Genomic DNA, 15,435 nt, shown 5'->3' with positions numbered 1-15,435 from the left:
AACCCTCCTTAAATTTGCTTTGGAATCCACAAAATCGGGCTTCGTGCAACAGGACTCGAGTCTTCATATCTTTCTAGGAAGACGATACCCTGACATGATCTGCCATCTTTGCAGTGCAGCCTGAACATCCAAGCTCTTCATCGTACATGTTCACACTCTCAAGAACAACACAGAAGACTGGAATTGTGTAAATAGTTTAATTGGACATCATCTAATTTTAAATCTGAGAACAGATCTTTATTTGCAGTAAGCATACAATGCCTAAGATACAGTGATTTGAAAAAAAAAAATCCAGTTTTTATGAATGGAATGCAGAGAGATGAGACAGAAGTCTATAGTGGCTATAATACTGCGACTGCATCTGGTGTCTTATGTTTTAGTGTAGAAGTGACGATCTAGTTTCTTAGCGTAACGCTGAGCTCTTGCCACGTCTAAAAGGCCTGATTCAGGTTTTCAGTTTTATTAAATAAACAAAATGCAGGAAAAAAAGAGAAAACTATAAGTTAAAATATTCAATGTTGTAGTACAGAATGATTTTTTTGTTTTTTTAAACAATATGTACAATATTAGAAGATTAAAAAGTTAAAAAGATTCAACAATTTTGTAGCAAAATATCTGTACATTTAACAAATGCTTTTTTTTTTCATTTATATTTTTGCTTTTTTTAAATAGAATTACACATCACAAGAAACATGAATTTTCAATTGTGCAGGTCATTATTGAACCACACAGAATTCAGTTTATATAACAGGCCTTATCTCCCATGAACTGACCAAGAGCAAGAAGCAAGTCCAGTCACAGCAACTGTGTTCTCAGAGGAACCTGATGTTGCGTGGAGGAGAACGAGTGCTGCGGGGGAGGAGGTTTGCTGCCGTGCTCGGCGGCCGCACAGTTTAACGCAGTAAGAAGTGGTGAGTGCTTAAACTGTATCAAGGAATATTCTGTGTTCAAAACCATGTAGATGTACAGTAACTGTAAGCTGTCCATTACCACAGACTATATATTCAACCCTCTGTGAGTAAAACGAGATTCCATTTACAATAATGCACTTCTATGGGGCAAGTGTAATAGGGTTTAAAAGCAGACGTACTGTAAAGCTCATATTTTTATTACAACTTTTTTAAGTTTTAATTTTTTAGGGGTGCAAGCCTCAGTTCCTGGAGGGACACCGTCCTGCTGAGTTTAGTTTTCGCACCGGATCCAGCTCATCAACTTTGAGAAGCACAGGTGTGTGTGTTGGAGCCGTTGGAACTAAACTGAGCAGGTTCACACCCCTGGGGCCTCATTTATAAAACGTGTGTATGTATGCACAGATTTGAACAGAGCTAAAAGTACGCTCAAATCTAAAAACGGTCTCTGATGTGGGAAAGTGTTTAGCACCGTGTCAGGGTCTAAGCAGACGGTGGCCTGCGCACTTTTCCTTGTGGCAGAGAGTCGCAGTCGAAGCCGTTCTCGAGTGAAGGATTTGGATGCTGACTAATGCTCTTAAAGTGTAGAATTTTTTTTTAGAATTGCCTTTACAGGGACTTTAAGAGTTGTATTGTTGTAGATAATATTGGTTTTAACAGACAAGACTGTAACGGATTCAATCACAATAGTCAAGTTAGCGTGTAATGTTAATTTTTAATATTCAACAATAATATTGATCTGCCTGCACTGACACCATTACATGAGAACTGATCTGAGCTGGACAATACTGTATATAAATGAACTAAATTAATAACTTTTTTACAAGAAAAATTAACCGTCACTGAACTTGGACAAATGCGCTTTTTTCTCTGTTAAATTATTTTCCTGTTATCACTGTAAAGCTGCTTTGAAACAATCTGCATTGTATAAAGCGCTATATATAAATAAAGGTGACTTGACTTTATTTTTAGATGTGCTCCTGTGGAAATCTTGCCCCATATAAACTGCCCTTTTAAATGCATTATTGTAAACACGGTTTCTGCTTGTTTTTACGAACTGAGGGACACGTTGGTTAGTTTACCTGTATAGAACATGGAACAGTGATTAGTCAATAAAATGAACTTTCTGAAGTCTCTTCCCACAATTTTCTTGAAGGCTGATGGAGTTTGTGAATTTCACTTCTGCACTTTGGTTTATATCATTAACCAAGCCTCAGTTTAAGGACCAAACGCCTAAAAGCAGTGTCGCTTGAGCAGCATTTTAATTCAGACTTGTGAATGTGAGGCGCTGGAGATCTGCAGCCTCTGGCTTCTGGTTCACATTTGCCTTTGTTGCATCAAAAAAAAAAAAAGAAAAGTTTTTCCTGACAACTTAACTCTCTCTCCATCTGCGCACCTGAGCTCACAGTAACCCCACCATCACTGTCGATCAGTCCAACAGACGACTGACTAGTCAATGTTTATATAATTGTATGTTATACCCACACATGTGATCTTATGACGAATGAATGATTAAATAAACTTCGGTAAAGTTGTATAGATAGTGTGGATTTAGTGTGTGTAAAGGACACTGAGCGTTGCCATTTTTCTGGCCTGTGACAGTCTTGTGCTCTTACTTCCCATAGCATGCACACACTATGAAGCGGCCAAGACCACAAGAGTGGCTGTTGGGACAGGCTCATCATATATTTAGTTGTGGTGCTTTAAAGTGGATGAACGGGAACGGGTGCTGCAGTGATGATGTATTTTTGTAGGCCAACCCGGAAGTTAGCGTAACCCTGCTTCCCTCGACAAAAAGCCAACAGGATTGTTTGATTCTTTCATCATGAGAATCTACACAAATGACTTTTGAAGCCTAAATACGATTGCCAGAAGTAAAAAAACGAAACGTAAACAAACTTCACTATAGTCACATGACTATCAACTCTCAGTTTTGATTTAAAAACATTTTCCCTGAACGTTTAGAAGAGTTTGAGGCCGTGAGAGCGGACTAGTGAGAAGACGAGTTTACCCGTTTGTCAACTTTTTCAAGACAAGTAATTGTTTTTATGCGCTTTATGTAGAGTAAAATGTAAAAAAATGTCTTCCGGCTCGTTTTTTTGGTGTTGGCCTACAAAAATAGGACATCCCTGTAAGACTCTATTAAGAGATGCAACCTCACTGAGAGGATTTTAGTGCGCTAACACTGTCAGCCCGGTACAACCCTCTTTCAGAAGCTACGTCTCCAAATTCATCCTTTATAGCACCATTTGTGTCACAAATTCATAGCATTCAACAGCACATTTAATTACTTTACCACTGGACTTCAAACCACCTTCTGTGAGAAAAGTTCTTGTTATTATCTTTGACTGTTGAGTCAGAGATAATGCAGCATATCAAGCCATCAACATTGCGTTTTTACAGCATTTAACGTAGTTCAACTTTTCAAAATGCTTCTCGAGCTTCATTCCAACTTATTGAGCTCCTTCTGCTTTTCTTTAAACACCATGTGACCAGCCCGATAAAACCAGGGCCTGACGGACCCTATGCAGGGCTTCTTTAAGACCGACTGATAGATTAGTCATTCAGAGAACACACGATTGGTCGATTTTGATCTGTGGCGAAAGCACTGGAATGTAAGAGGCCTTTGTACAGGTTCATGATACATAAAGTGTTGGAGCAGTTTTACATTCTGACACTTTCTTGAGAAAAACACGCCATCTACAATTTAAGATAAAAGACACTGTTTGTCATATAAAAAAAATCACAGACAGAAGACTATGTATGATCCGACACCTGATGGGACAGGAGTTAAATATAGGCACTTGACTTTCAGACCTGCTGTCATCTTCATCAGTCCTTCATTATTTAGTTCAGGAGCAGTTAGCTCCACCTCCACTCCTCCAGCGCATCCAATCACATCCCCTTTGCCCTCGTCACATGACCATCTCTGCACTGTTGATTGGCCGCAAATTCTGATCATCAAATCGTCTCCGAACGCTCCTCCTGACGGCGTCAGCGCGCCTGTAAGGCTGGTTTCTCAGATCTGGTACAGGAGGAACAGAATAAAACAACGTCAGTCCCTGAGTTCAGATCTTCTGGACATGCTGGTGGTCAACTGGGCAAAGCAGCTTGAGTTTTACTGGATTAAGTACTGTATTTCAGCTTCTGAATTGAATGGGAATAGAAACACTGACTTGTTTTTGACAAGGTTGTTGGGAAAACACTGACAGAACGATATACGGACAAAACGTATTTGAACTCTCAAGTCACATACAAAGTCTGAATGTCACTGCATTATAACAGAATATATAAACGTGTGTCATCTTGTGCTGAAGGAACTTCACTTCTTTATTTCTTCTTTCATCAGTTTTTAGTGGCTGTATAGTAGGCTATTCGTGTAGTTCAATGGGTTGTATTCCCAGGAATGTCAAGGACTGATCAAATGTGTTCGCTTTGGATTAAAGCATCTACCATATGCATAAATGTAAATGTAAGTCAGTTCTCCTCAGGTTCACAGTCTTCTTCGCAGAGGAACCACAGGTGTGATATTAACTATCAACGGATGCGGGTGAAATCTTTGAATGAATGCAGATTAATTACAAGTATGCAGCAATGTAAAGGTCCATACTTGTAAAACGTCCCTTATAATATAAATGAATATACTGTACTGAAATTCAGACCAACAGCATGACTGCAATGTCCACAACTATTCAATAAACAAGAAATATATTTTGGGTGACTTACATTTTAGACACAATATTGAAAGTTACTTTCATCAATAAAAATAGCTCAAAACGAAACAAAAGCAGGATCAACCATTGCTCTAAGCAACTCAAAATACTGTGTCTGAATGAATCAGTGTTTTTGAACAAATTGTTTGAATCAACGATTCAATGACTCACTTTATGACAGTCTATATTTATGAAACCTGCAGATAAAGTTGCTGACAGTGTGTCTGGAAGTAATTGTACAAATGTCTTTATTTTGCTAAAACATACTTCAAATGTTTGTATTTACCAGTACACATATCTAGTTCAGTCATGATGGTGCAGTCTGATGGCTCATTTAAATGCAAACTGCTAGCAACCACACAATGTCCTGCATGCACAAGCAGATCAGCCGATTTAGCAGCCAATGAGATTGCATGCTCAACATCAACATAGTCTGGTCTATTGTTTGCTGTAAGCGCAGTTCCTCTGAACCCCTCCACCTCCCCCAGCTCCACCTGTCTAGATCTGCTATGGCACGGGTCTCCAACCCTGCTCCTCGAGAGCTGCCAGCCTGCAGTCTTCAATTGTCCAGTAACCCTTGATCAGCTGGTCCAGGTGTGTTTGACTGGGATTGGAGCTATACTCCGCGGGACGGTACGTCTCCAGGAGCAGGGTTGGAGACCCGTCACAGGATTTAGGTATGCGCATCCATGCAGCAGCATATTTAGCGTGATAGAGGATCTAGTCCACCAATTCCAAACACATTAACATTGTCATATCAATAACTTTTTGTGTTGTGAAATATATATTTTTTCAGTATATTTATTGACATTTAATGCACTGACATTCTGACATTTTTAAAGTGTTAATTTGGGGGCAAGTGTGCCTACTACGGAAGCTCAACTCAAGGTTGTAATGAAGACTGAACTATCTCTAAGTGTGGGGATGTGTCTCAGGTCACAGCATCACCGAATCAAACTAATCAAATCAGTTCAACAAGGTGACCCGTCCGACGGAGTACCTGGAGACTCGGTCAGACTTCAACAGGCCTAACGTGTGTTAAATCGAACGACAGATAGAAGGAGAACACAAAAAGATGGCTTTTGTATTCAGTGTCAAAAGATCTAGAGTGGAGTGAGAAGAATGAAAGATAAATAATAATAAAGAGAGAGATGCTTGCCAGGTCTGAGTAGCATCCAGTGGGGTACTACTGGAAGAGTTCCTTACCCTCCAGTGCACATTGGGAAATTTAGTAATATTATTCTTCTTTAAGGCTGAGTGGAGAGGAAACAAAAACGGAGGTTAGATTGGAGCAGAGTGGACCGGACACAGCGAGAAAAGCTGCCCAGGGCTCAAAGAGGAAAAGGTCAGAGGTCAAAGGCAGGCGCTGTAGGGTGTTACTGAAGCGCTGCTGATACTGCGGTAATGAACTCTATGACTCAAGCTGCTCTGCACAATGGCTCCAGCGTCCAGATACGACAAAGCAAAAACTGACGTCTGCGTGGTCACTTCATATTTAAACAGTGAAACCAAAGATAATGTGCCAAGCCTCCCAGAAGTGCATTGTTATAAGCCAGGACGTACAGTAAGTTAAGCTCAAGAAGCGGGGCATGGTGCATGGTGGAAACTAAACGCAATACTAAGGTGAATCTCAAGAAAATGTGTCATCACAGTCATATTTCATAATGATAATGATAATAAAATTTGTGTTTTGCATAAAGAGGAGGATATGGAAGCTTGTGTCCGCCACAGAATGAAACATTTGAACAGATAATTGCGACTTTATATCATTTTTATTGTGAGATGGTGACTGTGTTAACTTTTATTCTGTAGCGGAAACAAGCTTTCATAGCAGGAAGCCTACATTTAATACCATTAATATATCCAATATCTTAACCTTTTCATGACAAGTAAGCACAATGCAAATGCAATGATTTTGTGAAGCACTTTGAGCATGTTTTTTTTTTTTTTTTTCAGTAATGAAAATTAAAGACATGCTAAATTGTGATGAAAATACAACACACAAACTTTGTTGTGCTAAAAACATGATTCACTATTAATATTACGGTTTTGTTTCTTTTTGATTTTTGAGGATAAAAATATGACATTTATAGACCTTTTTGGTGAGATTCAACATTATATTTGGCTCGCAAAAAACACCCCATGCAACTGCATACAGTCAGTGAAGCAAATGAACCAAACATGCTTAGAAGAGCAAACCATCTCAACATGTTTCATGCAGCAAGTTAAACACATGTGAAACACGGGAAGTTCATCAGAGCAGGATAAGAGTGAGAAAATGCAGAAAACCAGCATAATGCCAATGGTCCCCAATAATTAATGACATTATATACTGTATATATACTCACAATGACATGGACAGATGAACACATGAGCAAATCATAATGTCACAAACCATATCCAAAAACGCCAGTGTTAACATGACAAATCCATTTAATTCCCATAAAATGGCCAGATGCAAACTCACAGATTAAAAATATTGTGGTGGTTTTTGCCTATAATAATGTTAAAAAACCCATCAATCATGTTAAAAAACCCATCAATCATGTATGTTCATTAATATTTTGAATTAGGTTTTGTGTGTTGTATTTATATTTAAATTGGAAAACTTTAGTAATTTTATACTGTTTTCGTAATTTTAATTAGTTTTTGCTTTTGTTTTAATTGGAGTTTTGTTGTCTATAGTTTTTATTTCAGGTTTAGTTTGATATTTTTTTTAGATAATCAAGTTAAACTAAATGAAAACGAAATGTCGCTTTGATAACAAGCTGAAATAAAATAAGTACTTTTTTTCAGTTGACATTTATTTTATTTGAAGTAATGAAAGTGTGCGTGTGGTTTTGTTTTCTGTAATGGAAAACTTAACTTTAGCCAATTTTGGAAGAGTGATATACTATTAAATAATTCAAAATGTTTGTCACTGTAATTGGAATGACCCATATGGGATTTCTATGGCAGTTTATTTGCAGACTGTTTTCTGCTATTCAAACTGCAGAGGGCGCCACAGTCTGAGTCAACCAATAGTATTAGCTTTTCTCAGATGAACTGGCACTCAGAAGTTTAAACCAACACAGGCCACATAGAAACAACAACTGAAATGTGCAGAGAAACAGAGTTGATTATAAACCCTGGTGTGTTTGGCTGTTTGTGACATTGTGATACATTTATGTTACAATGATGAATATGAATTTATGACACTCTTTATGACAGCTTCCCTCCCCAAACCCCCCTTCATGCAGGAGTTTAGTTGGAAAAGAAATCAAAAATGAACACGCCCATTCCATCACAACCATACGCCGGCCCACAGGGAAATAAAACCAGGAATGTGAAGCGTGAAGGGGTGTGCACACACACACACACACACACACACACATTGAGAGAGAATGAAAGAGAGCAGCTTTATCCAGCGACCTGAGAGAGAGAGAGAGTCTAAGCTTTAGAAGTGGAGCTCCTCGTTGAAGTAACGCGAGCTGCGTTTGGCTGTGCGCGCAGTAAAGGGGGCAGTCTTCAGCACTGCGTCCAGATGAAACACACACACACACACACACGACAACACAAACAAGCCAGAGCAACAAGCACAATGTTAGCACTTTCTACACACAACAGCACACTCTATAATCACATGGTACTAACTATTATATAAAGCTGAAACTATTTCAATATGGATTACAAATATACATGCCTAAAATAGAAATGCAGCCGTCAAGAGGATTACACACGATACAAAAAACACATTTATACTATATAATATAATGCTTTTCTTAAATATTTGGCCCATTATAGAGATTCATGGTTAAAATTTAAATGAAACATTTCTGTAAAGGGGTCATATCATTAAATTAAATTAAATTTAAATTGTCCTACACTGTAAAAAAATATTTTCATGATTTCTTATCACAACTTTTTATCTTTTGTCAAATCAACTTTGATAACTAATGTGTGAAGATAACATACTATTTTGAGTTTCTGTTTATTAAACCATTCTTCTTCATTGTATTAACTCAAATTTTGTATTACAACGAACTAAAAATTTTAAGGCAACAAGGTAACTTGCTTTTTTAAGTTAAACCAACATTTTTTTTTTTACAGTGTAGAAATACTATTGTTTTGGAATAATCCTCAATGAAAAGAGAGCTTTTGCTTTAAACGTATTAGTTTTTACAAAAAAAACTAACCAAAAAAAGAAAAAGGCGCTTTTCAAACCTCCGCAACCTTTTATGATTTTAACATCTCAATGATCTTTATTCTAGATTCAAAGATATTTCAGTTTAAATCAGTAATTCAACGCTGGTCAGATGGGCTTTTGATAAAACTCGCTATCTATGCGGCAGATAATTCCCTTTTTGCCAAAAACTTCAACACCCATAATTCAATTCTGAATGTCTGTAGGCAGGAATACAAAAATGCACAAGTTCGATTTGCAGTTTTAACAAAAGCCCTGGCTGTCAAAAGTCCGGAAGATGAAGGCAAATTAGGCTTTTGAGTCAACTGGCAGACTAATGCATCATTTTAATTAATTCAACAAATTAAAATTAACAGAACAATTACAACTATATTGTTGCAAAACGTAAATATTATTTATAAATATTAATATTATATTATTGCCCAGCTCTTAAAGGGATAGTTCACTTTAAAATGAAAATTCTGTCATCATATACTCACCCTCAAGTTGTTTCAAACCTGTATGAATGTCTTTCTTCTGCTGAACACAAAGGAAGATATTTTGAAGAATGTCAGAAACCAAACAGTTACCAGGTCCCATTGACTTCCATAGTAGGAAAAAAAAAATACTACTACTGTTTGGTTTCTGACATTCTTCAAAATATCTTTCTTTGTTTTCAGCAGAAGAAAGACATTCAAACAGCTTGAGGGTGAGTATATGATGACAGAATATTCATTTTAAAGTGAACTATCCATTTAAAATTGGATGAAATTTAATTGATTCAACTTTACATACATACACTCATGTAAAGCGAATAAGCGATATACAACTGTTTGATTGTCACAATGCGTAAACGATATCATGGACCAGCTGTAAAGCTGCTTTGTGCATTGTTAAAAGCACTATGCTAATTTGACTTAACAAGTGGACCTAAGAAAAAAATTAAATGATAAAAAAGTATAATATGACCCCTTTAAACCTTCACTAAACACACTGTGTTTAGTAGACGCACTCCAGCTCAGAGCTGTAAGCAGTAACAGCACACACTCCGCTCAGTACATTGTTATTGATCAGTAAAGCTTTCCACCGGTCACAGAGAGCTGGTTAGTGGCTCAGACTAACACGTTACAAACGTTCTTATGTTGTAAAGCTCGCTGCATGCAGAACGGTTACGGGATGAACCCAAAAGTGTGTGTTACCTGTGATAATGTCCTCGATGGCTCCGTCTTTACCCTCATACACATGTCTGCTGTCCTTCACCTGCTTCTTCCTCAGCTCTGCGATCAACTCCTGCTGCTGACGCTTATTCTTATGAGAGGGAGACTGAACACACACACACACACACACACACACGCACACACACACACGCACACACACACACACACACACACACACACACACACACACACACACACACACACACACACACACACACACACACACACACACACACACACACACACACACACACACACACACACACACACACACACACACACACACACACACACACACAATAACATGTTACAATTAATGCTGTCATTAAAGACTGTAATTCATCAAACATTTCAACATGCTGAGTTTTATGGGGACATTCCATGGACATGGAATTTTATACTTTACAAACGGTACTGTATATGCTCTCCCATAACCCTAAACCTACCCATTAAAAAAAAACAAAAAAACATTTAGTGTGATTTATAAGCTGTTTTCCTCATGAGGAAATAAGGACATTCCACACACTCCCCAAAATAGGTTTTGTCAGATTTAGCTCACTTCTTGATATAAACTTGTCCCCAAAACATAGGTAAACGCACACACACCCGGGCCAGAATTAACTTTTTGTCAATCATGGGAAAATGTCCTGAAATAAAATGTCTTACTGGCCATGAGGATGTCTTTGATTTTTCTCACATCATTCAGATTACTGATGAGCAGACTATCATGAAGCATGTTTGCGTTTAGGTTCCTAATAAGTTACTGGTAAATTATAATACACTAAAAAATAGCCCTTGGTTAAACTCTACTAAAAGACTTTAAACTAATTAAATATTATATAAATGGCATCCCTTGGACTTGCTTTAGCTTTCATATTTAGCTCACTTCTGGGGCCAGTTTTGCCCCCAAACAACCACTTCCCCGACACACACACACACACACACACACACACACACACACACACACACACACACACACACACACAACAACCACTTCCCCGACACACACACACACACATGCGCGCGCACACACACACACACACACACACACACACACACACACACACACACACACACACACACACACACACACACACACACACACACACACACACACACACACACACACACACACACACACACACACACCTTCTGATCCTCTTGCTCCATCATAGCTTCTTGCTCAATCAGCTTCTCCATCATCATCTGCTCGTGTCTTTTCCTCTGTTCATTATCCTCCTCTGCTTGCTGATAAAGAGAAAATACCCATCAGGCATTTGGAAGTTATGTAACATGAGTGATCAATGCAGGTACGGTTCATATACAACTGGAGGAAGTGATTGGATGAAGTGAGACAGGCGATTTGTGATTGGTCGGTTTACCCGGTATGCTCTCACAAAGCGCACAAACACTGGGAAAAACACAGACGGCGGCGTTGTTTTGGAATTTTCTCCAAAGAATTTCACCACTTCATCAAAGGCATCCTGAGAGGGTGAGATATGAAAAGACATAAGAGGGATAACCAACAAAAGAAGATAGCTCTGTTATTCAGAATCACATGTAGGCTAGTTACCGAGTCTTCTAATGTTTCATTTTTAATAATGACGTTGATGAAGATATAATCCCAACCCAAAGGATCAAATACAGATTTTATTATTTCGTTATTTCCCCTCAATATGAATCGAGCAGTTTCATCCAAGTCTTTTGAAGAGACACAATTGCTTAATATAATGAACAGATTTAATTGAGGCTTTTATTAACATCTAAACATTTATCAACGCCCATACATAGAGCAGCCAACATAAACTAACCCTTGATTCGTTTAAAACACCATTTTGCAGCTTAGTTTCAATAAATGCTCTATTTGGACTCAAGGAAATGTTGGGTTCTGAAAGTTATAGTATGATTTATTCATACAACAGACTTTTTAATGTCAAAAGATTAAAAAAACGTGATTCCTCAGGAAATGAGCTTTTTAAATAAGTCTGACAGGTTTAATGAGCAGTGTGTTGGGTCATGTGTGTGTGCGCAGTGTTAGCGGCACCTGAGCGATCTTGGCATCATCCTGAAGTTTTTTGAGTTTATTCTCGTTCTGCTGTATGAAGTCTTTGAGCATCGTGTTGTGGCCGTGCATGCTGTACTCTCTCCTGGTCAGATCCATCCCTCTCTGCATCTCCTTCACGTCTAACAAGACGTTCTCTAGAGACACTGAGGAACACAGAGACACTTCCTTTTCTCTCAATTTCCTTCAGATCATGGTACAAAACATGTGTCAAGAAGTGCGAGCAAATACGGTCTGCCCTGTTTATTGTAAACATAATCAAATATGACACGTTTCATACCTGCGGCAGCTTTCTCCACATAGTTCAGGTCATTATAGAAGAGCGACACCTGCTGGTATTTTTCCTTCACTACATTTGCTATATAGTGCAGAAGAGTAACCTTGCGATCTGTCGATTTAGTGTCTAATAACTGCAAAAAGAAAACATGCAAACCCTCAGAACATTTGAACCCTCAAGTGTATGATTTAAATCACAGATGAAGACAATTTTTTTATGTTTTTTTTTTATACTTATAGTTTCATATACTTACACTTTGTTATCATACAAAACATTGACAGAATTATAGATAAAGATCAAAATCTATCACAGTGGTTTTAATGTCATTTCACAACCTGCATGCTTAAATAACAATTAATGACAGGTGCTTTGTTGTCTATTCATAACTCATAAGGATTTAACATATAACAGCCAACATCTGAGTAAAAAACAAACAATAGTGAGCATGTAAAAAGTACCAGGTCTAAGCTCTGCAGTTTGAAGCCGTATACCGCTCCTCTTTTACTGCTGTTCATGTAGTTCCCCAGAGCCAGGATGATCTGAGAGAGAAACACACTCAATAAAGACATTCACAGTCTGGAGAACAATTCAATCAAGACACAAGTGAGTCTCTTACTTCCAGAATCTTCTTGAGTTTCTGAGAGGACTTAATAGAGACAGATGCTGCAATGACAGCATGAAGTTGCTGTTGAGACAAAAACAAAAGACAAAAAGGGCCCACAATTATATTTATGGTCATTAAAACTAGCTGCTTATCTTATCAACATATCTGAATTACTTTTTCAAATTAGACACGACTGCCCCCATGTTGAGAAAAAACGAGTAATTGCTTCACGTCCTGGAAAATCTGAAATTTCCTACTTGCCACTTCTACGAGCTAATCACATTCAAATTTTGACTTGAGAGGCCATTCGTGTCCAATTTTTAAAAAGTAAACTAGTATTTACGATAATTCCAATAGCATGTGAAGGCATCATAAGTGCAGAGGCGTTGTGTGCGCTGTGTGAACATAATGTTTATTATTGTAGATCTAAATGTGTGAGCATGCAATTACTCATCTCAACAGATTCCGTACTATTCCTCAAAATGAATATAAACAGGCAAATGCAAACTCAGAATATTATGCAAACCTGCAATAATTAATATCACTTTATTAACCAACGTCTTTGCTTAATTAATCAACCTTTGATGATCAAGCAAAAATAAGCAAAAATATATACATCACATTCGTGTTTAATTTTTCGTTTTTTATTGCTGAAAGTAAGAGTGTTGAACTTTCTTCTCCTGTATCTTCTTCTTCTGTGATCCAGAATGGCAGCAGCTGAAAGGTTTGTTTGAGCGGTGCCCTCTACTGAAGGTTATATGCATTTCAGGAGGTAACAGGCTTATTCATTTCACTTTTGGTGTAAAAGGGCCTTTACATTTACCAAAAACACACTGTTGTTGTAAAAAAGAAAAGAAAAAAAAAGAAAAAAAAGAAGCCCAGTCCAGGTGAGAAAAAGTAATGCTAAAGTAACGTAACTAAAAGTTACATAAAATTTACTAACACAATATTGTAACGCAATACTTTTTAAAAGTAACTTTCCCCAACACTGGTTAACAACATTAGTTAACATAAACTAACAACAAAAATACTTCTAAAGCAATTATTAATCTTAGTTAATGTTCATTTGAACTATTAAAAATCAAAAGTTGTACCTGTTCATGGACCTAAGCAGGTCCAAAATGGCATATGAAAGAATTCAAGGGACCATGAGAGGAAAAGAAACGTGAATCTAACATTTTGGAGGAGATCCACAGGTGTGTGTAGATTCGTCATCTAAATTTGCTTGGGTGATTTGAAACGAATACTGGAAAAATCCTGCATAATTCTTGACCAAACGTGCTGTCAGTGTGGTAAAGCAGCTCTGGGTTTGTGTTATTTACCGGCGTGAGCATCTGAACGCTCTCGGTGAAATTCCCCAGGAATGCCATGATGGTCATCTTCTGCATGAGGCGCTCGATCTTGCTGAACTGGATCATGAAGCGATCCTCATCCGTCAGGTTCTCCAGAGGCTTGCGTTCCTTCTCGTACTGACGCAGAACTTTCAGCTCCGCTTCCGTTGGAATGAACCTCATCAAACACTCCACGAAATCCACCGGCAACGTCCGCAGGTCAAACCTTACACACACATACACACACACACATATCAAAGCATTGTCCACTCCTCACCAATCTGTTACCTCCAGAAACTGCTGTTTGGAGTCCACCATACAATTTTAAAGTTAAAGCTGCAGTCCGTAGTTTTTCCTCCTTGTCGCCATCTCTGTTTGAAATCTGCAATTGCAGTTATTCGACGAATTATCAACTTTACAACTTTAAAGTTGGATGAACTTCAACTTTAACATTGGATGAATCCAATGTTTTGAGGAGAATGTACAACTGTCAGTCACCGCGCCGGTGTGGATACTGGCATTCAGAATCTCAGATTCAACTTTTTGGAAGTATGACCAACATCAGAGTTTTCATCTGAACAAGAAAGTAACATCCACTTTTGTTCTGACCAACTAAGGGGAAATAAAGCATTGCAGTAAATCGCGGTCAGATTAAACACATTAAAGGGGGGGTACAATGGTGTTTCATGTATTCAGAGTTGTTTACAGTGTTAAAGAGATGGATTCTCATGCTAATAATGGCCAAAGTTTGAAAAGTTATTTTGAACGAATAACAGAGAATTTCTGTGCTGAAAATCATACTTCCGGGTTGCAACACGTTTCGGCTGGTTTTTTTCTATCGTAGATCTAATGACGTAGTCCAGAGTGGAACTCCTTATATGAGCATTGCTCTCGGAAAAGCGCGTTCACGCACACGTCGACCAGAGGAGAGAAAGACCGCGCTCATCGACGCGCTACTACCGGAAATCATCATCAGCAGCGCTAAATAGGAATGGTTGATGTCAAGAATGTCTCCAAAAAAGTGTGTTTTGGGATGTGAGGGAAAGTTTACCTTGTTCAGCTTCCCAAAGAACCCAGTGTTACTGGAACAGTGGATGCAGTTTGTATTTCCGAGACGAATGTTTTATTAAACCCAGGTCGTCGCTGGATTTGCAAACCGGT

General features: G+C 38.2%; 1 protein-coding gene across 9 annotated transcripts in view; it reads right to left on the bottom strand.

The window, feature by feature from the left end:
- Positions 1–307: 307 nt before the first annotated feature.
- fmnl2a (formin-like 2a) overlaps positions 308–15,435 on the bottom strand; it is a 119,118-nt gene continuing 103,990 nt past the window's right edge. For 3 of the 9 annotated variants that reach the window (XM_079619843.1, XM_079619845.1, XM_079619846.1), the window contains 9 exons: positions 14,266–14,500; positions 12,956–13,024; positions 12,798–12,878; positions 12,343–12,472; positions 12,045–12,208; positions 11,383–11,484; positions 11,150–11,248; positions 9,983–10,106; positions 308–3,933 (listed from right to left, as the gene is read on the bottom strand). In XM_079619843.1, the coding sequence (XP_079475969.1) occupies positions 3,824–3,933; positions 9,983–10,106; positions 11,150–11,248; positions 11,383–11,484; positions 12,045–12,208; positions 12,343–12,472; positions 12,798–12,878; positions 12,956–13,024; positions 14,266–14,500 (1,114 nt within the window). In that variant the 3' untranslated portion in view covers positions 308–3,823. Of the gene's footprint in view, positions 3,934–5,516; positions 5,875–8,032; positions 8,135–9,982; positions 10,107–11,149; positions 11,249–11,382; positions 11,485–12,044; positions 12,209–12,342; positions 12,473–12,797; positions 12,879–12,955; positions 13,025–14,265; positions 14,501–15,435 lie in introns of those variants that run through there. The other 6 variants (XM_079619847.1, XM_079619848.1, XM_079619844.1 and 3 more) reach the window with 5 other exon arrangements.

This window comes from Phoxinus phoxinus, assembly GCF_949152265.1.
Source record: "Phoxinus phoxinus genome assembly, chromosome: 7".
In the NCBI taxonomy this organism is placed as follows: Eukaryota; Metazoa; Chordata; class Actinopteri; order Cypriniformes; family Leuciscidae; genus Phoxinus; species Phoxinus phoxinus.
Note: the sequence above shows the minus strand (reverse complement) of the source record. Positions and strands in the feature narration are given on the sequence as shown.